The following is a 26279-nucleotide window of genomic DNA, read 5'->3' as shown; positions in this document are numbered from 1 at the left end:
GATGTTATTTGGCATTGAGTTGAATGAGCCTTGAGAACCGAGAGAACTGTTCTGTGCAACAGAATGTGTGCTGATGTAATTGCCTCCTTAATACAGCATGCAGCAGTAGCCTTTGAGATCACCCTTCTTGGGACCACCAAAGAGTACAAAATGTCTGACTTAAACTCACTGGTCCTTGACAAATAATAGAGCAACTGTCCCACATCCAACCTATGACAACAGACATGGTGATGCCCAGTACCAGACTGACAAGGAGACCGATTGTTAAGGTGAAACAGCGAAACTACTTTAGGATGAAAAGAAGGAACTGGCCTAAGAACCACTTTTTCCTCCAAAAAGAATAAAACTAGTTCCCAAACAAGATAAAGCCGGCAACTCAGACACTCTTCTTCTGAACAGAAAGTCACCAGAAAAAAAAACATGTGCAAGATAAGATCCTTCAAGGTAGAGTCCTGTATCAATTCAAAGGGAACAAAGGGCGGTTATTCCTTTATTTCTCCAGTGGTCATCTGGTCATTTAGGACACTTTTTTTGGCTTAGTAGTTATTAACTGTAGTTCACAGTGCACTATTTCACAGTCATATAAAGAAGGGGGCTAACACAATTATTATTCATACGCCCAGCTTCTTACAGCTTCCTATATATTTATCACTCAGGAGCAGCAATTCTTTGTTGGATCTATTAGATATGCATACATAAATCCATATGGCTAAATAATTTGAGCCAAGCAATTTATAGGATGTGTATGTAATCATCAATCCATCTTTTCAAAGTTATTTTTAGTATTTAGTCCATATTTTATTCTCAGTGTAATTTTTCTAAAACAATTCCAATGTAATAAATACTTAGCTTTAGCTTAGCTTTCCATTCATTCTAAACATGAGGTCAATATTGGAGATGTATTGTCACCGACACGAATTCATGTTTCGCTCATAGCTGTGCAGGACGTCGGACTCAGAAACAGAACAAAGCCTTGCGCCGGAAGAAGAGGACCTCGGCTGGCGGGGAGTTGGGGTCCCCCGCCAGCAAAGGTAGCCCACGGCGACAGAGGTGGGGACGGAGGCGGGGGTCGAGAGGGTCATCGGCAGGGGGCGAGGGCCAAATCTATGGGGGCCCAGGTCCCTGTGGCCCCACGCATAGGAGCCGACTTTGTGGGTGCTTGAGCACCCCCAATATTGAGAAAATTCCTTGTATGTGTCCAGGAAGGGGTTATTTCCATTGGGCTTAGCTCCTACAATAATTTTGAAAAGTTGGCTCCTATGGCCCCAGGTAGCTACGCCACTGTTTGGCAAGTGAAGAATTTGAAATGCATGAAGTCAGCAGGGGCACAGGAACGTAGGTAGCGGCTTCTAGAGGTCAGCCAAGGTCAGGGTTTGGTACTATGCCTTACAGAACGGGGAGTGAGAAGAGCCAGAGCATCCAGAGCATGATAGGAAGAGACCAGATAACCCAATCACAGCGCGTTGCAGCGCAGCTCCCTCGAGGAGGCAGGAGAGCGGAGCCGCGCATGCGCACCACAAGGCCGGCTGATGCAACTTTCCGCGCACGCGGGCGGGGCCTGAGCGAAACTGGGCTGGCAAAGAATGACCTGGAGGAGGCGGATAAAGGAGAGAGCAGGGGAGTCCGGCCTAACGCAACAATTACTATATATGACAGGGGTAGTCAGTCACCAGGAGAAGACTCCGCCCCTGCGCGAACACGGAGGTTCTTGTATTTCCACTACTTACTTTCCTTTTTCCCTCGCCGCCATCTTGTCTAAGGGGCGTTCAGTCACTGTCAGCTGTCTTGTTCTCAAAGGGAAACGCACGTACCACTGTGTCGTCGTTCTGTGCAGCTAAGTAGTAGGAGCAACAGCAGCCGCTGCCTCGCGCCGCCTGTGAGAGGGGTCACCAACCGCCGTGAACATCCTCCTCCTCGCGCCGCCTGTGAGGGGGTCGCGAGCCGTCGAGAACAGCTCTCGCGCCGCCTGTGAGAGGGGTCACCAACCGCCGTGAACATCCTCCTCCTCGCGCCGCCTGTGAAGGGGTCGCGAGCCGTCGAGAACAGCTCTCGCGCCGCTTGTGAGGGGGTGACCAACCGCCGAGAACATCCCTCGCGCCGCCCTTGGCCGCCTGCGTTCCGAGGACTGTCCTGTGATGGTGCCGCGGCGGGTCTGAGCCTGGCAGTGGCCGCCCCCGTCTGTTGGTCTCTGTTCCGCGGGCCCCTTCCGTGTCTCTTTCCCGGCCGGGATGGCGTTTTACCCGGAGATCTGCTCGGCCACCGTCTACTGCTCCCCGCACCGCCCGGCCCGTCGCAGCTCATCCGCTTCCCGTATTAACGCCGCAGCCCGGCTGCAGCGGCAGAGTCCGAGCCGAGCGGGCGTCGTGAGCAGGACAGGCCCAGGCGGCCCAGGCCTCTCCTGGCGCTAGACGGACTCTCTCTACAGCGAGCGAGTGAATTCCTTTGCCGATGGAGCCGGCGGTCGGCGCAACCCCCGTGGACAGAGCGGAGAAACGGGCCGCGCAGGGCAGTTGGTGGCTGAAGCTACTGGGTCACCTGTGTCGGCTCCTCCTGGAGCGCCTGGTGCCGGGCCGTTGGTTGCAGCTGATGGGGCGACTGTCTGTGCTGGGCCCGGGCGCAGCGCTGCAGGAGGAGGACGAGGAGCCGCAGGCCAAGGAGGGTCTGCGGGGTTGCCTAGGCCCGGAGGCCGCCTCCTCCCACCACCACCCTTTCCTGGTGGCCTCCAAGGACCAGCTGAGCTTTTGGGAAGCGGACTTGTTGGACGGACACATAAACAATATGGTCTCCTACGTTTTGGGCCCCGGGGTGGGCCAGGCCCAGGGTCTGAGCTGGGTGGGCCCTGGCTACACCCTGTGCGGGGATCTGAGCGCTCTGCAGGAGGCCCTGTGCGAAGTGAAGAAGGGGGAACGCTGGAAAGAGCAAGTGCCAGAAATCCAGCAGCTCAGGATGAAACGGCTGCAGTTTCTGTTCCAGGACAGGGTGGAGGTGTTGCCCAGCCCAGACCAAGACCACGGCTACTGCAGCTTGGAAGAAGGGCTGCTAAACGCTAAGCCAGAGGCTGACTCAGACCAGGGGCTCCACCAGGGTGGGCAGAAATCGTTTACACCTGAAGACCCCCAGGGCAAAGAGAGCCCCGCTGAGCAGCCCGGCCAGAGCTATTCTAACAGCTGTCAAACAGCTGTGGAAGGACAGACATGCGTTGAGGAAGACTTGCCTGTTTCTGCAAGACCTGTGTGTAACAATAAATTAATTAGCTATATTTTGGGGGCTGCTTCCAGTGATGAGGAGGACTCCAGTTCACATTCTGAAGAAGACTGGGACAGTGAGGAGGAGGAAGAGGTGGATTGTGATGATGATGGCTTCAACAGTGAAGGTACTCTGTCTGATTGTGACAGTAGAAACCAAGACTTTGGAAACCTGCTTCTCTGCAACTCGTTTTCCAATGTAGATCCTTATAATCCCCAGAACTTTACAGCAACAATTCAGACTGATGCATGTGTGTTAGAGGATGTGTCTCCCAAGTCTGACGTTCAGGATGCTTCGTGGCGTGAAAGCCCTCCAGGGTCTCAGTTTTCCAGTTCTGGAGAGGAGGACGATGATTCGGAAGAAAGTGCAGATGAGGCTGAAAACCTCAAACTTTGGAACTCATTTAGTAATTGTGAGGATCCCTATAATCCTTTACATTTTAAAGCCACCTTTCAGACTGCAGTAAGAAAGCAGAACAATCGGACTGGGCTGGGTTTAGCTAATTCACAGTGTTGTGTTTTGCCCTACTGGGTGCAGCCAAAAGAGAACCATGGAGTTGGGATCCTGAACACTGACCAACCTGGAAGTCCTCCTCGAGAAGCAAAGCGAAAGAAGGTATATTGATCATATGACTTTACATTTTTGTGCAACTGTTCCTCTCTGTGTCTTTAAGTATTAACTAATAGGTTAAGCAGTAACATTTCAGATCTTGTAGGTCCTATAAAAAGCATCACAAGCTAAATACTCCACTGTATACCCATATCGGTATGGTTGCTAGATCTGTGTGATTATCTTTTCATAGGCTGAAAACCAGGACTTTACATCTCAGAAGACACCAGGTGCCCTGTGTACTTTAGCCACCCACACCAACTGCTTAGCTCCACAGTCCCTTCCTTTCCCTTGAATTCTCTGTATGTGTCCCTTGCTTTTTGAATTCCGATATTGGCCTTGGCTCCATCATATTCCCCACTTTAGACTGACTAATCTTGAGTCTAGGCCCTTTCTCCCTCATCTCCTATAGGATCCCTTGAAAGGCCACCGTCCTATACATTTATACCTTATTTAAAATCTCTATCATTTTGCCTGCCCTGCTTCCCTTCCAGAGGGAATATATGTGAAAGCCAATTCTCTAGGTGCATATTCTATTTTGTAAGAGTGCGTAAGTGCAATAGCATGTAAGGATAAAGGTTGTACAAGGTGTGTCTCCTACTCACAGGCCCAGCTTATAGTGTTCGTTATGCAGTTGCATGGCACACAGGCACACCCTTTTCCGCTTGCCATTGACAGTGGGTCAGCGTGGGTGTCCAGAAGCTGTTCTAGAATAAGTGCTCCCCATGAAGCATTGGGGCGCTTAAATGGAAGCACTCTGTTAGGCTTTTATGAGGGGGCAATTTCCTATCTCCGTGATCTATAGCTATAACAGTTTTTTGCCTTGTCTTTGCGCAGACCTGAACAAGAAATTAAAAGTAAAATGACTTTTTCTTAAATACATTCCTCTTTCAGTTAGTGGTTCAAAATCGATGTCTCGCTACTTGAGCTTACTCTTGCAGCTGATTGTTTAGGAGTGAGGTTCATGCCTGTCATGGTATACGCAATTCTAATCCACTTGGAGAGATGCTGGAATAAGCAGGAGATGTACCAAGACACTTCACGTCCTTGAAAGCTCAGATAGTACATGTGTATTTGATAGGCAAGTAAAGATTTCCCACCCTACTGAGAATGATGATAGTTCAGGGATGAGTGGTTTATGTTGAGGGGAACTAAAACATAGCAAGGGGAGTTAGTTTCATTTGCATTCAGGTGGGTACAATCAAAGTGGTTTACGTAGTATATACAGGTTCTTATTTGTACCTGGGGCAATGGACGGTTAAGTGACTTGCCCAGGGCCAAAAGGAGCTGTGGTGGGAATCGAACCCAGTTCCCCAGGATCAAAGTCCGCAATATTAGTCATTCTAGTGAAGAAACATTTTACACTTCACTCAAATATTTTGTAACAGTCACTCCTAGGTAGTGTTTATATCCTGATCATTAAGAATCTGATTCATAATGATTAGGGTGCAAGCTGAGAAACATATGAAGATAGCTCTGAATTCTTTGGAAATAGCAATAACGTAGACACCATGGTATTGAAACGTGCTGTGTTACAGTATGCAAGTGCAAATAGTTTACTGAGATCATGGAAGTAGGGATTACATAATATGATGCTAAGCGTCTTATTAAGTACTTGCGTTCCATTCTAGTAGTCACCCAAGTTTGACTTATGGGTGTAGACAATGTGCTGGCGCATGTGATTTATTCATAGCCTGCCTCAGTAGAAAATTTCATCTGTCACAAAATGAATGTGTGTGTTTTTGTCCCATTTTCCAGTGGCCTGATAAAGGGGATGGAACAACTCCTCTATTAGAAAAGAACAAGATTACACAGGGGATATGATACATGTTTATAAAATTGTGAGCAATTTTGGAATAAATAAAAACAGTTTATTTACTCATTCAATACTAAGTGGACTCGGCTCACATCAAAATTTAGTTGGTGCTTGTCTGTGTGGTTCCCCCCCACCACCACTCAGTAAAACACAATGTGCTATGAAGTTTACCAGAAGAAGGTGGTCTAGACCAGTAGTATAGCAAAGGTTGGGTGTTTTGTTTTAAGATCTGAGGACAGGTTCATAGAAAATTACTAGCCAGATGGACTTGAGTGTTTGTGCTTTATATTAGGAATGAGAAGAAATGGGCTTGTGTTAAAATCTGGGTTGTTCTACATGACCCTGTTCTTAACATAGGTCTCTTGAGCGCATGCACTAAGGCACCACCCTCCTGCCAAACTCCCTAATGCTTAACACTTTGAGCTTGCCTAAATTTGCATCTGAGTTGAGCATTAGCGAGTTCTTCGCCACGCTCATCTGGTGGTATTTTTCTGGCTGTTCGGAACAGCACCGGAGTTTTGAGCATCTGCCTCCTAGTTTGTTACGTATATATTATGGCAAAGGGGCGTCTTTTCTGGCAGTCCAAAGCAAAATTTATAGAATAGTCCTACTGAATTGAAGCACTTAGTCCGATTACAGATATCATGAGCATTGTTACATCAGGAAGTATCTGCAGTCAGTCATTTTTCTTCATTTGGCCTAGTGATAATTAGAAATATACAGCCTCCATACTGAGAGGATTATATAAGTGCTGATAAACTGAAAATCATATTTTAAAAAATATTTGGAATATTTGGCCCTCTGCAACCTGTGCCTAATGCTTGTCACATGGTGGTTGTGCTCATGTTTTTCATGGGATACATCATAAAATTCGAAACAATGTTGTGCCCTCGGAGGAAACTTTCCTAGTGAATACAGTGTATGAACCATTGTAACTAAGAGATAAGGTGTAGCCTAGTGTTTAATAATAATAAAAAAAAAAAAGTAATTGATCCCAAGACAATTGTGTAGCCTGATGTAAAGGGTTGAAACTGGGAGTGTGTTGAGGGTGCTGGCTGATGTAACTCTTAAATATACATATAATTCAGTTGGGAGAAGAAAAAATGCATTTAGTCTTATGTTGCATAAAAATTGCAGTTGAAGAAAATGACTCAGATGGCATCTGAAACAATCACTAATGTAACAACTGAAGTCAAAATTTTAACTTTAAAAGCCCTTGATATCAGTATTAAAATGTGTGAATTGGAAATTTTTTTTAATGTTTAGAGAATATAAGAACATAAGCGTTGCTATACTGGGGCAGACGGAAGGTCCATCGAGCACAGTATCGTGTTTCCAGCAGTGGCCAATAAGCAGTAGATTTTGCCCAAGTTAATCTTAATAAATATTTAACTTGTATTTTTTTCTTGTAGTATCTTGGTAATTTGTTAAAGACCCCAACCTCGAAATTATTCCAAACCAAATTAAAAATAATAATAAGTAAAGGGCAAACGGCTTCTGAGGTATTAAAAATAAAGTTGTCTATTGTGGTGAACTTACCCTGGACCTTGATGTATCAATTTCATGTAGCTAATTATGGGGCCCTTCTACTAAAGCTTAGCGCACACTATGTGCCAATTGGCCCATAGGTATGAAATAGGATGCGCAGCTTTTAGCGCACGCTAAGATTTAGTAAAATGGCCCCTCTGTCAGTAACTTTTAGTCTCTACATTATTCTGGGCATAAACTATTAAGTACCCTGGTCAGGTGCTGTGTGAGAACCCAAATAGGTTATTCAGAAGGGCTCCCAGCTGGGTAGACAAGTTTCACATAAGATTGGCCATACCGGATCAGACCAATGGTCCATATAGCTCAGTATACTGCTTCCAGCAGTGGCTAATCCAGGTCACAAGTACCTGACAGAATCCCAAATAGTAAGATTCATGCTATTGATACTAGGGGCAAGCAGTAACTTTCCCCATGTCTATCTCAATAGCAGACTGTGAACTGTTCCTCCAGGAAGTTGTCCAAACCTTTTTTTTTTTTTTTTAACCCAGATATGCTAACTGCTGTTACCACATCATCTGGCAACAAGTTCCAGAGCTTAACTATTTGAGTGAAAAAGTATTTCCTTTTGTTTTAAAAATATTTCCATTGAGTGTCTCATAGTTTTTTGTTTTGTTTTGTTTTTTTACTTTTTGGAAGAGGAAAAAAAATGGATTCACATCCGTTCTGCACCACTCAGGATTTTGTAGACCACTTACTGGAATAAACAAAACCACCTGCCCCACATACTTAAACATACAGCGCCAGCGATGACGAAGTATTCCCGTGTCACTGTGCTTAAACTCCTTTTCAAAGAATGCTGAGTTATTCTTGAGAAACAGAATATTCAAGCTGACAATAAACTATTTCTTTCAAAACTCGAACTGCAGAGAGACTTTGTAATACTTTTTAGCTAATATTAGTCACCTTCCCGCCTCGTCTACTCCTTTCTGCAAAACCAGTCAGTAAATGACTAATAATGGAAAAAAAAGAAAAAATCTCTTCTTGCTTTCATACATGCAGCTTGTCTGTTTGTATGAAAGCCATCAGTGGAATGCGCAGAGCAGCCGTGTTTAATGATTGGCTGCTCTGCACATGCTCAGCTGAGTAACTGGCTTCCCCCCACCCCCATTTCATGCAAATGAGCCTGTTCACAAAAGCAGCGAGCAGCTCATTTGCATGCGATTCAACTTAGGAATCGCTCTGTATTTCCAAATTGGTAATTTTTTACCAAGGTGGAAATAAAGATGAATTCTTTACGGGGACCTTTGTGCATCTGGGCCTAGGCATGGAGGTGAGGAAGGACAAGATCCTAGTCCACTGGAAACGAAGGTTAATGTTTTCATTATCCTAGCTCTGGTCCTAAGAGTAGGAAGAACACCTGCTAGACAAAAAATAAAATCCTTAGATACTTAACCCTTTTTTCTTTTGTTATGCTTATAGGTAACTTTCCTTGATAAAATTACTGAGTACTATGTCAGCGATGAAGAGGATCGGAAAGGATGCTGGGAGGAATTTGCTCGGGACAGATGCAGATTCCAAAAACGTATTCAAGAAACAGAAGAAGCAATTGGATACTGCTTGTCAACAGAACATAGACAGAAAATACTGGACCAATTGCAGAAGGGCTGCAGCTAACGAGACAACATCAGATGCAATGATTTCAGTCTCTGAAGCTGTCATTGCAAATGACTGCAATATATATTACTACTTTGCTGGATTTACAGCTGGACAGAGTTTGTGTAGTTTCAGTTGTCTTGTGTATGTGGCACCTTTCAATGCCATTTACTTAGGTCCTCCACAAAGGTCGGGCCCTTTGTGGTATGACAATGGATCTGGAAGCCTGGTGCTCAGTTACAATTATCCTCTTCTTTGGATATAGAACTAGGAAGCATATATGTACAAACAGGGTTCAGAATTTAGTAAAACTTCCTCTGTTGTTCCTATTGTTTGGAGCTGAAGTCTAAGACTAAGAATGCTAGGAAAGTCTTACTGGTTTTAATTTTTTTCCTTTTAGTCTTTTCTCTTACATATTTACAACAATTTTCTTTGGTAGGGCTTCCCAAACGTGTCCAGGTGACTGCCCCCCCCCCCCCCCCCCCCCCCCAGTTTTCAGGATACCCACGATGTCTAGTATATGCATATTATGGCTATCCTTGGAACTTGCGCCAGGACAAGCTTGGGACGCTCTGCTTTAAGTTATGTCTACCTCCACTTTTATATTCCCACTAAGGAGTAAGCCAGTTGTACAAATTCTCATAAGCTGAGGCTGGATAACTGTCCCTGGCTTTTCACTCAAGTAGGTGTTCTACAGCTGCCAAGCTGCTTTCTCCAGCCAGCATTTTAGGACTAGTCCTGTTTGTGAGCTGCTATCACTTCTTACCATAATGGATGCTTAGATCAACTGACAGTTGGTGAATTCTGTTTCTGAAATGCACTTCCCCTGCCCAAGACTGCAGAGTTGTCTGTCCACAGTGAAGTAATGCTATCTCAAGTCTCTAAACTATACATGTGATTTTTTTTTTAAAATTAAAAGTATGAATAAGTTGGATTTTAAATTACACTTGCAATTATTTTATGTCTTATATTTGTGCCTTTAACTCTAGATGAGAGTATGTCATTAAGGGAATTCCTTGCTTTATGGTACCTTACCTGTTAGGTTGTGGGTGAAGGCTTGTGCTGAATAATGTTCCCTCAATTTTTATTGAGGGAAAACGAGCATACTTTTCACTATCCACATGAGAACACAACTAGTTTCTAGGGGGCCTTTCCAGCCCTGTTGGAGAGACAGAGGGCAAGTACTCAATACCTACTTTAGATATTCTAAAACCAGTGGTGTGTGTGTTTGGTGGGTTTCTTTTGTATTTAATCTACCTAATCATACAAGTAGCAACACTGGTCCAATAGCTAGGAACACAATTCCCCCCACCCCAATGTTTTTAAACATTTGTTTTAACTTTCCACAGGAGCTCTGTCAGCCATCATTTTGCAACATAGTGCTGATCTTGCGGATTGATTAGTGCTGTGCTGTCCTGGGGCTGGCATATAGGATTTAAAAATTAAGATGCACAAAAGAAATTTCTGGTTTCCTTATTTTACAGATATAAGTTGGTAACTGAAGAGAAGAGCTACTTTGGCTGCCATTGCCCTCTTGGTGACGATCTATCTGCATGAAATCTATGAAAAAGTATTGATGTATACTTCAGTTGGTAACATTTTCTTGCATTTGAACATATGAATAATTGATCCTAAACTACCTGCTGCCTTTGTCAGAGAACCATTTGTGAAATGTTTGAAAATACTTTTTCCAGTGATTTGGGGAAGAAACTCACAGGTTTTATTTTGTTCTAAGTTGTTTCTAACAAATTAGAGACTGAAGTGGGATATGTTTTATTCGAAGTTATTGGGTTGAAGGAGAAGTATATTATACATCTGTCTTGGCCACAGGACTATCCCTAAAGGAGTGTTTGTGTTGTGGGTTTCCTTTTTAATGTGGGTACATAAACCTAGAACTAGGTTTAGTCCAAAGTTGATAACATCTAAAGCTTGCACTTTTGAATTTGATGGTACAGTAGTAGCAGGAGCCCTATTTTATCATATGTTTAAAATAGGATTTTGCTTAAACTGATTTCTGGTACTTGACACAAATAACATTTCTGGCTTAAATAGAAGCAAAATTGAAGTTGTTTTTTTTTTTTTGTACCTCTAGTGTGAATTATTGAAAAGACTAGGAAGTCTTATGTCATAACGAACACACCTTAAAATGTTTAATTAGCTCAAAACATATGGTGTATTCCAGAGTAGCTAAAAGAGGAGCCATTTGCCTTACTCTGTAGAAGGAATAAAACCTACATTTATAGAAGCAGAACTGACTTGTCTTGGTCATAGATGTCACCATGTTCTCTTCCACTGTACATGTAGTTTTCTTGTATGGTGGTGAATGCATTTTATGACTGTTACCTCCAGCCTCCACAACAGCTATTTTCAGTATCAGCAGGATTTAGAGTTGCACAAAATTTTTGCCTTGTGTATGAGAAAATATCTGAAATTCCCACTGTTAAAAATTCTTGCTATCCTTTTGAAAAGGAACAATTTGCCAGCAAGAGCTTGGCAGCATTTTTTGGGTCTAGTATTTTTGCTTGCTCTTTTGGGCTTGTAGAATTGAGGCTGGTATTTACAACTACCTGGTGTTGTCCTCCCATCTTATATCGTACTCCTGCTTCACTTAGCCTGTAGTCATTGCACTGATGTACCAGTTTTGGTTTCAATATTACACTTAGAGGAAGGCTAACAAAGAGCTTGCAAATATGAACCCTAAATTCAGTCAGTAAGTACTGGCTATAGTATAACAAGGATTACCTTCCCTCTTGCCGGAGGACTGAGAAGGCTGCCTTTGATGGCCCAGGCAGCAGAAGACCTAATCTGGTATGTGAATCTAAATTCTACATGGTATCTTTTGCTGCTGATAGTGAACCATCAGAATTGCCTTCTTTTAATTTAACATTACAACAAACGATATTGATTATTTGTTCTCTAGGGCAGAACTTTTCACCTTAGCCTAGTTGGCTGATTTAGGTTTTCATGCTGCCCACAGTTATGCAAACAGCTTTATCTCTTATTTATTGTGGCTTAAAATCCAGACTGGTTGATTTGGGCTTGAAAAGGCTAGATTGAGAGTTACTATTTTTAAAGGGCACATCATAGAATTTTTTTGTGAACCTGCTTGTAAGTTATTGGATCTCAAGGACCAATGTTTTTGGCATTGGTGATATAGGGGCAGAAATGTACAGAATCGTGTCAGCTCATAATGGGACTTGGTTGGCTCTAATAACTTGCCTTTGCTTTCAGCAGCTCATTGTTCAAGGGACAGACACCTTCATTCAACAAAACAGCTTGAATTCCAATTTTTGTCCCACAATATGATTCAATATTCTGAGGTACCTGGCATTGATAATCATAGCTGAGGTATGTCAAGGGAAAAATAGTTCTAATTTATATCCTAGATTTTAAATTAAAACTTTGACTAATTCTCAGATTTTATTTTTATATATGTCTGAAGAAAGATGCTTATACACACTCAAGACAAGCATTTTACTAATTGTACCAGATCTGATTACAGCCAGTAGGCTATTTTGTATTTAACAAATTATATTTGTGTACAAAACTAGAAAGATTAATGTGTAAACTGTAATAAAAAGTATTTGCTAGAAACACGTTCTGTTGCCTCTTTATAAGATGTAGATTGGTACAGAATTTGGCATCTAAGATATAATGCTAAAAAATGCAGCGGAGTGTGTTTCCCTACTCCCCCCCTGCCTGGGAATCAGCTGTCAGTGCGCCGCTCCCTTAAGCGCGGCACCACAGAAACCACACACCCCCCCCCACCTCGGCGCATCACCCTAGCCCCCCTCCTTACGGATTTTTGAAGTCTGTTACCCAGTCAGGGTTACGGCGGATGACGGTGGCGGCGGCAGCAGCAGCAGCAGCAGCAGCATCGGTAAATGGCATACAGGCTCAGCCCATCTGTTTCTCAGCTCTGGTCCCACCCTTGCGGAAACAGGAAATGAGGGTGGGACCAGAGCTGAGAGAGACGGCCCAAGCCTGTACGCCGTTTACCGATGCTGCTGCTGCCGTCATCCGCTGTAACCCCGACTGGGTAAGTGAGACTTCAAAAAAATTGTAAGCAGGGGGGCTGGCAGTGGGAGGAAGGGAGGCCCGACGACCCTGGAACTGTAAACAAAACAATCCTCAAGATTCATGTCCTATTAAAAAAGCGTTAAAATTTAAGAATTTGTCCACATTAAGTTCTCTGGAAAAAGGAAGTTTACCAAAGATGGCTGACTTCAAGGAATTCCAATCTTCTTTCAAGCTTTGTTCCCACAGTAACTGAAAAAACCAATCAGGTCATTCACCAAGGGTATGCCCCAGCTGTCAGCCATACCAGTACAATATATCACTTCTCCACGATGGGTTTTTGTCATCTTACTCCAATGTACTCCACCTTTCTAAGTGGCCAAGTACACAAGCCATTCTTTTAAGTTAACACTCAACACCTGTTCTATGTTCAGTGAGAAAGTCCCTAAAAAACAAAAAATACTGCTACCAGCATGTTTTCATTGAGCCTGTCAGAATTAACAGTTGAGTCTCTTTGGCAGTCCGTGTCTTTCTCCCCCCACCCCCACCCCCCCCCACACACACACACTGTCAGTCTATCTCTCTCACTCACACACACAGTCTGTCAAACATACACACACAAAGGACAACCTTCCTAGTGCCTGTTTCATTTCTTACAGAAATGGGCCTTTTTTACTAGTTAAAGCATATGTTAAAGACCAGAGTCTGGAGACTGCAGCGGTAAAAGTACTTGCCCTACCTGTTTGCATTCAGAGAAGTACCCCAGGAGTCTACCACGTTCTCCCCATTTGAGCTGCTGTATAGCCAGAGGGTAAGAGGGCCCCTTGACCTAATAAGAAAACATTGGGAGGTGAAAGTAGACACCCCTGTAATTATGTAGTTAGTATATGGCAGAAATTAGACCTTGTGGGCTTTGTCAGAGATAACTTGCAGGCAGCCCAAACTAAGCAAAAGAGCTGGTATGATTGTAAAGCCCAAAATTGTGTTTCACGAGGGCCAGCAGGTACTTGTTTTAGTCCCAGTATGTCAGAATAAACCAGTCTAACTGGGCGGGACCTTACAAGGTCATAGGGGGCCTAAATGATACAAACTATGTTACAACTGTGGACTATCAAGATAGAAAGCAGCGTACCTTTCATGTAAATATGTTAAGGCCTGTGCAGATTGCACAACTATGGTGTTAACTGTGTGCAGCCTGCCAGAAAAGTGCCCTGAATCATCTGGTCACCAGAGTGTGAAGCAGCCTTCCAAAAATTAAAGACTGCATTGGCTACAGCTCCTGTACTGGGTACACCTGATTACCAACAAAGATGAAATGGGAAGCTCCTCCGTTGGAGCCTGGCCCTACAGATATACAACTTCATACAGCACCAGAATGGTAATGAACATGGCAATGGCAAGGACTCTTCAGGAAGAAAGAGCCAGAACGGCCCCAACACTGAACTGTTGAGACCTGACCAGCAGACTGAAAAGGCCACAATCCAGGGTCTCCCTTAAAGAAGGGAGGTGTGACCAAATAGTGGGTTTCTGAGCCTGAAAACTGTATTATTTCATGAAGTGTGGTTCTTCTAATTGGCCAGCAGATGGCACTTGTTTTGAGTTTTAAAGCTGTTGCAGAAAAAGACTTTCTCTTTGCTCTGACAGTAAGGGTGCTGCCTTTCTGTTTTGAAGGCTTCTTTTTCTCCTGATGCATCTGCAGACCCCATTGCTTCACAGAGTCACATACGTCTACCTGAGCCTGAGGGAATGGCAGCCACATTGGATTCTGCTGCATCCTCTATCTTTTATTTTCTGAGTGAGGACTCGGATCTGGGAGCGTCCATTTTGGGCAGTCTATCCAAGGCTCTTAGCGGACCCTTGGGGACTGTAGGCAGATCTATTTTCTCCTGAATTTTTGTAACTATGTTATGTTCCGTGAATGTACCATGTATGTTACAATGTATGTTCACACCTTAACGCAATACCACTTGTAATTCTGTTAACCGGAAATGGCAACCACCATTACGGCAACTGTAAGCCACATTGAGCCTGCAAATTGAGTCACAAATGCTACAAATAAATAAATAAATTACCACCCTGATAACAAAATTCAAAAGACTAATAAGTCAAGGCCGGAAGGTCCTCCTACAATTTGACATGTCAAGTGCCTTCGATCTAATAGACCATAATACACTAATAACCCTACTTGACAAAATGGGAATAACTGGTGCAGTGGCAGCCTGGTTCAATGACTTTCTAAAAACTAGATCTTATATTGTAAAAATGTCAAATCATGGATCCCTGAATGTGGGGTGCCATAGGGATCCCCAATATCACCCATACTGTTCAAAATCATGATGGGTCCACTTGGCATAAAATGGGATTGAATCCATTCTTATATGCTGCTGATGTCACCATATATGTACCTTTTAACAACAATATCACAGAAATACTGAATAGAGTTAAAATAGGGCTGGATCTAATGGAAAACTGGGCCACAATTTTCAAACTAAACAGATACAAAATGAAGTTCCTGGTCCTAACCAGCCTACACAACCCCACTTCTTACCAAAAGTTCAGTATCGACCAACAAACGTACCACAATATTAGGGAATCATATTTGACAAAATCAAATTTCAGCAATCACATCAAAATGTTTCAAAACACTCTGGAAACTGCAAAGAATTAGAGACTGCTTTCCCAACCAGTCATTCTGTCTCATAGTACAATCATTATTAATGCCACAACTACATTATTGCAACACAGCTTATGTAGGGTTTAAAGAAAACATACTGAAATTGCTGCAAACCGTTCAAAACACAGCGGCAAAGCTAATCTTAAAAAAGTTGAAATACGAAAGAGCAACCCTATTGCTCCTAATGCTCCTACACTGGCTGCTGATCAAGGCCAGACCTACTATTCAAAACTAATACCCTCATCTACAAAATACTGTTCGGCATGGCCCCGGATTACATGTTAGACCTAATCGACTTACACCAAGAAACGCAAGCCCAGAAGCTACTAACTACTACACCTACCCAAAACCCACCAACATGACTGGCTTCAGCTACCTGGGGTCGAAATGGTGGCACTCAATTCCAAAGATTACACGAGGCATTACAAACCACCTTCAATTCAGAAAAGAACTGAAAACCTACTTCTTCAAGATGGATAATATATGTTACCAATGATCTAGACAAATTTTGTAAATGTAATCTAGACAAATCTGGAACTACCTCTTCCTATGTACTCTATGAATAATATGTGTTACACTTCTGTCATATTTCCCCTCGTCCACCTTTCTTCCAAAGCTAGAAAAATTTGCAACTGTAATGAAACTGTAATTCCTACTGACTGTCAACTGGAAGCCACATTGAACCAAAACTTGTTTTGGATAATTGTGGGATACTGGAACAAACAAATAAATAAAAAGAGATATTTGCATGCACTACCTCCAACGTATGCAAATCTATCTCATGCATGTTCATTGTGGGTATTCTGAACATCTGACAGGCTAGATGTGTCCCAAGGACTAGGTCAAGAGCCTCTTCCTTAGAAGGAATAAACCTGTTTGTGTTTTAAAAGCAGTTTACCATGATTTCTTCTCCCTCCTCATTTAACCCACCCTACAACGGGAGGGAGGGGGGAGGGTTCACCAAGAAGACTACTACTCCAGTAGACACGACAGACAAGAGTAAGTGGATCACTGCCTGAGTAGAGCAGCTCCAGCAATCTCTGTTGGGTATAAACCCCCAGAAAAGCAAGCTTGCTCCTCAAAGTCTAGGATTTGTGGGTGCTCAATTAAAAAATTGTCTCTTTATACTGTTTTCCATAAACATTTTTTTAAAATGTTGTTCTAAAAGGTTTTGGATAATTCTACTAAGTGTTAATTCCTGTGTTTTTTTTCTTATTTTCAAATGTCTGTATTGATGGTTTATTGTTAAGCGCTCTGGACCCCAATTCAAGAAAACTTTGATACATGCAATTGGTTCTGGACTATTCTGGTAAGGATGATAAGGAAGGTGAAATTTGATCTTACCTGCTAATTACCCTTTCCTGAGTTCTACCAGACCAATCCAGTGTCCCCCTCTTATCTGTCCTGCTGTTATTCGGTTCCTATTTATGTTATCTAGAATTTGGTGTCTTACTTTCTCAAATTCTGAGTTCCTTTGTTATTTTCTTTTTTATTTCAGTATGGAAAGATTTTGCCTGCATGGTGTTCTAGGTAGGTCAGAACTCGGATTTGATTGGTTTTGACTCCCATCCACTGGTAGATGGACGTACCCCATTGGTTCTGGACTTGTAGGATTTAAGGACAAGAAATTAGCAGGTAAGACCAAATTTCACTGTTGTAAATAGGTTGTGAATGAGCATATCAAAAACTGACCAGGAACGGCACCTGGCCAGTTAAATATCCTCAAGAAAGCTATCTGCTGATATTGAGCAGGAGATAAGAGGCTATCATCCACTGAGTATCCTGGTCAGCAGCTAGTCCTGTCACCAGGTATGTCGCGTGACATAGCTAGTTGCCGCTGATTTTCAGCGGTTGACCGGTTAAGTTTAGCAGCCAGATAGACCCGTGTAGATAGCAGGTCTGTCATTGACTGCTAGAACTTAGCCAGTCAGCTGATGAATGTAAGCTTAACCGGCTATCCAGCTTATAATTGAAAAAGAAAAACGCCTATATTGCGACCCAAATCGGGAGATAGACGTTTATCTCACAAAAACGAATAAAGCGGTATAATCGAAAGCCGAATTTGGACGTTTTCAACTGCACTCCGTCGCGGATGCGGACAAAGTTGATGGGGGCGTGGTTATCGGGCGATCAGAGATAGGCGCCTTTCGCCGATAATGGAAGAAAAATATGCGATTGTAGCGAGAATTTAGGGCACTTTTCCTGGACCCTGTTTTTCCACGAATAAGGCCCCAAAAAGTGCCCTAAATGACCAGATGACCAGTGGAGGGAATCGGGGATGACCTCCCCTGACTTCCCCAGTGGTCACAAACCCCCTCCCACCACAAAATATGCCGTTTCACAACTTTTTATTTTCACCCTCAAATGTCATACCCACCTCCCTGGCAGCAGTATGCAGGTCACTGGAGCAGTTATTAGGGGGTGCAGTGGACTTCAGGCAGGTGGACCCAGGCCCATCCCCCCTCCACCTGTTACACTTGTGCTGGTAAATGGGAGCCCTCCAAACCGCCCCCCAAACCCACTGTACCCACATGTAGGTGCCCCCCTTCACCCCTTAGGGCTATAGTAATGGTGTAGACTTGTGGGCGGTGGGTTTTGAGGGGGATTTGGGGGGCTCAACACCCAAGGGAAGGGTGCTATGCACCTGGGAGCTCTTTTACCTTTTTTTTTTGTTTTTGTAAAAGTGCCCCCTAGGGTGCCCGGTTGGTTTCCTGGCATGTGAAGGGGACCAGTGCACTACGACTCCTGGCCCCTCCCACGAACAAATGCCTTGGATTTATTCGTTTTTGATAAACGCTTTCATTTTCCATTATCACTGAAAAACAAAAACGCCCAGCTCACAAATTGTCGAATAAAACATGGACGTCTATTTTTTTCGAAAATACGGTTCGGTCCGCCCCTTCACGGACCCGTTCTCGGAGATAAACGCCCATGGAGATAGACGTTTTTGTTCAATTATGCCCCTCCATGTTTGCGGCACCACAAAACCCCCCAGAAATTCAATACTGGTTGCCGGATATGGCCCCGGCTTTGAATTTCGAGGTTCGCTGGCAACAGCAGGAGTTAGCCAGTCTAACTCCCGCTGTCTCAATATCGGGGTCAAAGGCTATAAATACCACACTGCTTTGGGATGTCAGTTCAAACTAAGACTCGTCAGTGGTAACTTAGTAGCTCTGCAGTAATACCAGTGAACAGGTTCTTGTGTCACATGGTCAGTGCAGGCAGTTTATGGCAGGGCTTCTCAACTCAGTTCTCGTGGCACATCCAGCCAGTTGGGTTTTCAAGATGTCCACAGTCAACATGCATGAGAGGGATGTGCATACCAAGGAAGTCAATGCATGCAAATTTATCTCATGCATATTCATTGTGGATATCCCAGTCCTGGGTTTATCTCATTGCAGTATTGCTCTGTTTAGGGGGAAATCAGGGCAATTGCCCTGGCTACACCTCCTTAAAGCTGACCCTGGAAATGAAGCCACACGTTAAAAAAAGATTTAGGATTTTATTGCAGGTGCATCCTGAGCCAGAAGCATGCCCTGTGCAGCACGTCCCCTAGGGGTCCTGTCCAGCAGGGGAGGCAATGAACAGCGTGCAATTTTCACCCCCACTTTCTTTCTGCCCTGTGTGGCCACACCGCCTGCAAATAGAAACATAGATAAATGAAAGCAGATAAAGACCAAATGTCCTATCCAGTCTGCCCATCCATGCCATCTGTTCTCCCTATCACTCCCTTAGAGATCCTATGTACATGTCCCAAGCTCTCTTGAATTCACATACTGTTTTCATCTCCACCACTTCCACTGGGAGGCTGTTCCACGAATTCACCTCCCTTTCCATGAAGAAGTATTTCCTCAGGTTACTTCTAAGTTTTTCCCCTTTCACCTTCATCCTTGTTCCAGAGCTCCCTTTCAATTGAACAAGACTTGCCCTCCTGTGCATTTATTCCGCATAGGTACTTAAATGTCTCTATCATATCTTCCCCTCCCACTTTTCTTCCAAAGTATACATATTGAGATCTTTAAGTCTGTCCCCATATGCTTTATGACGAAAGCCAATGACCATTTTAGTAGCCGTCCTCTGGACCAACTCTATCCTGTTTCTCTCTTTTTTGAAGGTTTGGTCTCCAGAATTGTACACAATATTCTAAATGAGGTCTCACCAGAGTCTTATACAGAGGCATCATCACCTCCTTTTCCTACTGGTCATTCCTCTCCCTGTGCACCCAGGCATCCTTCTGGCTTTCGCCATCACCTTTCTACCTGTTTGGCCACCTTAAGATCATCACATAAGATCACTCACAAGTCCTTTTTGTTTTTTGCAGCCCAAATTTATAACCCTGCCTTTTTTAGTATTAAAACTAAGCTGCCAACTTCCAGACTGTTCTTCTAGCTTTCACTAAGTCCTTCCTCCAGAATCAGCCCAAGAACCAAACCTTGCGGCACCCTACTGGTAACATCCTTTGCCTTCTGTGGTCCTGCTCCCGGACCTTCAGCTGTGAACACAGAACAGAAATATTTGTTAAGCAATTCTGCCTTATCTTTATAAGCTTCTACACATTCCTCCCCTTCACCTTTGAGTCTCACAATGCCAGTTTTACACTTGATTTATGTATTTATTTATTGCATTTGTATCCCACAGTTTCCCACCTCTTTGCAGGCTCAATGTGGCTTACATTACATCATGAATGGTGGAAATATATAAGAAAATAGACATTTTAGTATTACAGAAGGATCTTGGGTAACATGATAGTGATAAAACATGATAGTCGCATAATGAGCAGATATTGTAAGACAGTTCTGGATATATATGTGGAGGAGTTCACATTTGTTGCTCTTTGTGGTATGCCTTGTTAAAGAGATGGGTCTTCAGTAGTTTGCGGAAGTTAGTTAGTTAGTTCATAGATCATTTTTAAGTTAACATATCCCAAAAAAAAAATGTCTTGTCCCTCCATTTTGCCATATTGGCTATTTTTTTCTTCCATTTGCGTCTTTGCTTTCCTGACTACCCTTCCAGCTTCTCTTAGCTTTTCCAGATATTGTCATCTGTCTTCCTCTTTCTGCGATCTCTTGTAGTTTACGAAGGCTAACCTCTTTTATCTTACCTTTCAGCTACTACTTTTGAGAACCTAAGCGACCTTCTTTTCTCTTACTTTTTCCCCCCCCAATATTTATTTATTCAAACAGGCAGCAAAAAAAAAATACATGAACACAATGCCAAAAGAAGCACATCATATACAAACACACTCAGAAAATAATCACAAATAAACAAACAAACAAAAAACCCCTCCTCCTGGTTCGCTTTTATCCAGGGAGAGTGTACAAGCCAGCCTTCTTCTATGACTTGTGTTCACTCTGCTAGTTCTGAGTTTGAAAGGTGAAATCGCCACCTCGTATTTAACAGTTTCACTTAATTTGTAATTGGGTTTGTAAAATTCTGAATGGACTGTATAGGTAAATGTAAAACAATTGTTTGCTCTTTGCAAAAGCTAGGGGGCACTCCATTTAAAAAAAATAGGAGAAAATGTTGCCAAAGCAAGTGGTAAAAGCAGCTAATTTTTATTGGTGATTAAGTATGAGACATAACAAAGCACATACTATTACAAATCATTTCTATAGCGCTACTAGTCGTACGCAGGGCTTCACAATTGAACATGAAGAAAACACAGTCCCTGCCCAAAAGAGCTTACAATCTCAGGACAGACAGGACACATAGGGAAAAGGGACTATTGAAGCAAGGAAGACAAGATAAAGGTTACGAGCAGGTGACAAGTTAGGAATTAAAAGCAGCATCAAACAGGTAGGCGTTTAGCCCGGATTTGAAGGCGGCCAGGGATGGAACTTGACGTAATGGCTCAGGAAGTCTGTTCCAGGCATAAGGTGCGACGAGATAAAAGGAACGGAGTCTGGAGTTAGCAATGGAGGAGAAGGGTGCAATTAGGAGAGATTTGCCTAGTGAACAGCGTTCCTGGGAAGGAGTGTTGGGAGAGATGAGGGTGGAGAGGTAGTGAGGGGCAGCAGAGTGAATGCACTTATAGGTTAATAAGAGGAGCTTGAACTGTATACGGAAACGGATAGGGAGCCAGTGAAGTGACTTCAGAAGAGGGCTGATATGGGCATAGCGACTTTGGCAAAATATTAATCATGCAGCAGAATTATGAACAAATTGAAGAGGAGAGAGATGGCTGAGTGGAAGACCTGGTGAGAAGCAAGCTGCAGTAGTCCAAGCGAGAGGTGATGAGAGTGTGGATGAGGGTTCTGGTAGCGTGCTCAGAAAGGAGAGGGCGAATTTTGGCGATATTATAGAGGAAGAAATGACAGGCTTTAGCAATTTGTTGAATATGTGCAGAGAAGGAGAGGGGGGAGTCGAAGATGACCCCAAGGTTACGAGCAGAAGAGACAGGAAGAATGAGCATGTTGTCGACAGAAATAGAGAGTGGGGGAAGGGGAGAGGTTGGTTTAGGTGGGAAGATAAGGAGCTTAGTTTTGGACATATTGAGCTTCAGGTGGCGATGAGACATCCAGGCAGCAATGTCAGACAGGCAGGCAGATATCTTGGCCTGGATTTCTGCCGAGATTTCTGGTGTGGAGAGGTAGATCTGGGAGTCATCAGCGTAAAGGTGATATTGAAAACCGTGGGCGGAGATCAGAGCACCGAGGGAGAAAGCATAGATGGAGAAAAGGAGAGGTCCTAGGACAGATCCTTGAGGTACACCCACTGAGAGCGGGATAGAGGAACAGGAGGATCCACCAGAGTAACCCTGGATGCCAGATGATCACCTGCTATAACATCAGAAACATTCTCCCTATTAGGAAGCACTAAGTGCAGTGTGTCCCCATCTCATGTGGGTGCCACTACCAACTGCTGGAATAGTTCCTCCTGTAGAGAATCCAGGATCTCCCTGCTTCTAAAGGACTCCGCAGTAGGGATACCCCAATCAACATCTGACATATTAAAATCACCTATTAGTAGTACTTCCCCTTTCACAGCTATATTTTGAATGTCTTCAATTAAATCTCTGTCTACTTTTTCTGTCTGTGAAGGAGGCCTGTATATCACACCAATGTAAATACATTTGCCATTCCCTCTTTCCAGGTTGACCCACAGAGCCTCTTCCTTACCCTGTAGGTCCTACAATTGTGTGGCTGTAATACATCTCTATAATGTACCACCAAAGAATAGATTAATACAAAATGTTTATTTTAATTCCAAACAATTATGCTAATGATTATGTAATATATTTCCCCTCACTTTCTTACTACCCTGTTTTTTCCTGAACACATTAAAGCCCAGTACATCCCAATCATGGTTATCCATGAACCATATCTCTGTCCATCATAGCTTATAGATCAGGGGTGTCCAACCTTGGCCCTCACCAGGTCAGGTTTTCAGGATTTTCACAATGAATATGCATGAAATCGATTTGCATACAATGAAAACCCAGCTGGATTGCGGCCCTCAAGGACTGAGGTTGGACATCCCTGCTCTAGATCTAAAACCTTATTTCCCATACTTTGGACATTAGTATCTACTGCTTTCCAGACGTTGCCCCTTTTTCTCCCATTTGTGTAGAGTCAATATTTATCTGGGGGCTTTATTTATTATTTGTTGCATTTATACCCCGCTCTTTCCCGCTCGGTAGCAGGTTCAGTGCGGCTTACATAGTATGGAATTACATAGTATCACAGAAAGAACACAGCTGAAGCAATAGTAGAGGTATGATGTGGTTGTTAGGAAATAGGTTGAGAGAGGTGAAATGGGCAGGGGATGTAGGGGTAGGAGTGATGTAGAGTGGGTTCAAAGCCATTTGGGTAGGCTTGTTTGAAGAGATAAGTTTTTAGATATTGATCACCCTGCCCCCAATGATTTAAGTTTAAAGCCCTCTTCAGTAGGTTAGCCAGTCTGCTGCTGAAAACACTTCTTCCCTTCTTTGATAGATGGACATCATCTCTGTTCAGCAGCCCTTGGAAAAGCATCCCAGGTCCAGGAATCTGAAACACTTTCAGTGGCAAAATCCACTCGGCCACAGGTTCATCTCAAGGATGTGAGCTTTCTCCGCCTTGTCCTTTACCCTCAACAGGGAGGACTGATGAGAAGGGAAACGGGACTTGATATACCACCTTTCTGAGGGTTCTGCAACTACGTTCAAAGCGGTTTACATATATTCAGGAACTTATTTTGTACCAGGGGCAATGGAGGGTTAAGTGACTTGCCCTGAGTCACAAGGAGCTGCAGTGGGAATCGAACTCAGTTCCCCAGAATCAAAGTCCACTGCACTAACCTCTAGGCTACTCCTCTACTGTGCACCTGTCTGCTTCACCTTCTTTCTTAGAACCCTGAAGTCACTTTTTATACATTTGCATGGCTACCTAACAGTATGATTTGTGCCAACATGGATAATAGTCATTAGGCTTGATGAGTCTTTGCCGTCTCTCTGTAACATAGCTCACTACAGTGCAGTTGTATTGTATGGTTAGTATTTCAGGAAGTATGAGTGCCCAGATGGCCAGCAGGTGGCACCAGAGCCTCAGAGTGCTGCAGCTGCTCTGGTGAGCAGGAGGCCATTGGTGAATTCCTTGTGCAGGCATGCACCCTAGCTTCTATTTTGAAATAATTGAAGGGATTCACTACCTTCTGGTGTACTTCGCATGAGCAGAGACTCACCCCCAAAGGGTGGAGACTTTAATGGAACATTGTTAATGTTTCACGAAGAGCCATTACGGAATCGAAGCCTCACAAATCAGAATAAACAGATTAAAAAATGAAAACAAGAGTGTGGACAATTGTTTCTATATCTGAAACCAGCTGTAGAAAACGCAAGACGTTTACCTGAAGCTAAAGCCTGACAAATCAGAGATTTTGACTGCAGGTAATGTGACCTCCTGGCCACGTCTGCACTGCTTGCTTTAAATGGAATTCCCTTTCCAGTTAAAAGGAGGTGCGGAACAACGTGGGAGTTTTCACTGAAGTGAATTTTAGCCTTCACGCCCATTTAATGTCTTTTAAGAAGTCTTTACACCCTTGAATATTTTGTCTAAAAATACAGTTCAGCATGCATTAAAGCAGGAGTGTTTCATTCATGTACCCAACTTACTCTACACTTTCAGCCTGAAAGAACAATTACAGAAATATTCAAAAAGTAATTAAGAATAAGAAACTAAAAAGCCTTGATTACATAAGTCTTTCTATCCTAAGCCAAACCCAAATCAGTTTTGTTTTCAAAAATTATCTTAATAAAGCCCATAATAAGTTACATAAAAGGGATGAGGATTGATGTACTGCCTTTCTGTGGTACAACCAAAGTAGTTTACATTTATTATATGGAGGTACTTTCTCTGTCCCTAGTGGGCTCATGATCTAACCACCCCCCCCCCCCCCCCCGCCACACTAGTGCCGACACTGCCCATTCACTTTAAAAGGTCTGTGTCGGCATTTCTGCGTGACAGCCGCTAGTGAGGCTTAGTAAACAGGGGGGGTAAGTTTGTACTTGGGGAATGGAGGGTTAAGGGACTTGCCCAGGGTCACAAGGAGCTGCGGTGGGAATCAAACCCAGTTCCCCAGGTTCTCAGCCCACTGCAGTAACCAAACAGAGCTCACCTGTATCCCATCACAACAGTTAAGCACATAAGAATAGCCATAGTAGGTCTGTTTAGCTCAGTATGCAATAGGGGCCAAGACAGACACTTGACAGGATCCCAAAAAGTAGCAAGATTCCAAGATATTTACCCTCAGGGATAAGCAGTGGCTTCCACCAAGTTGAGCTGATTCAAAAATTCCTCAGTAAAGAACCAGGTTCTTTATATTGTTTTATAGAAAATTTAAAGGCATTTTGAAAATCCTTTGGGGGCAGGTGTCTGCGCCATCATTTCAGGTATATAGCCACCTGCAAGTCTGGGTGGACCATGACCTCTTCCCCCAACTTTGGGGTCAGAAGGAGCCGGCTCTGTGGATGCTTGAGCACCCCCAATATTGAGACAATTCCTTGTATCTGTCCAGGGAGGGGTTATTTCCATTGGGCTTAGCACCCCCAGTAATGTTGAAAAGTTGGCTCCTATGGGTCAGTCCAGCCAGCAGCACATGCCAATGAGAGGGGCTTAGTCCCACCCCGGTTAACCTTGGATTCCCCTTGAAAAATCAGTCCTGGCTATGCCAGAGCTTCAGTCAGACCATCCCCTCCACAAGCAGTAGGTGTAGTTCAAAGAAACCATTCAAGAAGGTCGCCAAGAGGCAAGATGTTACTTTAAAAGAGCTGCAGAGGTTTCTGGCTGAGACTGGAAGAATGTTGATTGTTCGCTAATTTCAAGATTACTTCACAAATGGATTTGATTTAAGATTTGGCTCACACCCTTCTCAATAGCTCAAGGCAGGTAGCATTATGGTTCTTTACTTAATTTACGGTTCACCAAATCTCCAAGGTTCAAGGTGAGATACAATACTGATAATTACACATACATAACGCACAGATCACGCAGCAGAGAACAAACGTCACCTCCTCCCCATATAAAACACAATAAGCCAACAGACTGGCTACAGCACAATAAGAGGTGTGTCCTTCTACAATGGAGAAGGCATTTACTTTCCTTTAGAGAGGGTTCTCTGCGTGTGTTTGTGCTTAGGCCAGCCAGGGGTGGACTGAGACTACTCTGAGCCCTCTCGCCATGCTTCTGCCATCCCCCCCACCCACCCCCACCTTGAAGGGCCCTGGTGATCTAGTGGCTGTGGCTTTTTCAGGGGCAGGAAATAAATCTCCTCTTTCTTGCATGCCTGCTGCCTGTACTG

The 26279-nt window shown here is 43.6% G+C and overlaps 1 protein-coding gene across 1 annotated transcript; it reads left to right on the top strand.

Moving 5' to 3' along the window:
* Window positions 1-1572: 1572 nt before the first annotated feature.
* PPP1R15B (protein phosphatase 1 regulatory subunit 15B) lies at window positions 1573-12408 on the top strand. The gene is made up of 2 exons (XM_030221040.1): window positions 1573-3861; window positions 8639-12408. Exons 1-2 carry the CDS (start codon window positions 2449-2451, stop codon window positions 8831-8833), a joined length of 1608 nt encoding a protein of 535 aa, XP_030076900.1. The 5' UTR covers window positions 1573-2448; the 3' UTR covers window positions 8834-12408.
* Window positions 12409-26279: the final 13871 nt, after the last annotated feature.

This window comes from Microcaecilia unicolor, chromosome 12 (assembly GCF_901765095.1).
Source record: "Microcaecilia unicolor chromosome 12, aMicUni1.1, whole genome shotgun sequence".
NCBI classification, from domain to species: domain Eukaryota; kingdom Metazoa; phylum Chordata; class Amphibia; order Gymnophiona; family Siphonopidae; genus Microcaecilia; species Microcaecilia unicolor.
Note: the sequence above shows the minus strand (reverse complement) of the source record. Positions and strands in the feature narration are given on the sequence as shown.

Excerpts from the sequence above, each read along its gene's own strand:
- PPP1R15B (XM_030221040.1), top strand. The coding sequence starts at position 2,449 with ATGGAGCCGGCGGTCGGCGCAACCCCCGTGGACAGAGCGGAGAAACGG. Across the intron at positions 3,862-8,638 it reads GAGAAGCAAAGCGAAAGAAG|GTAACTTTCCTTGATAAAAT; the intron begins GTATATTGATCA and ends TTATGCTTATAG.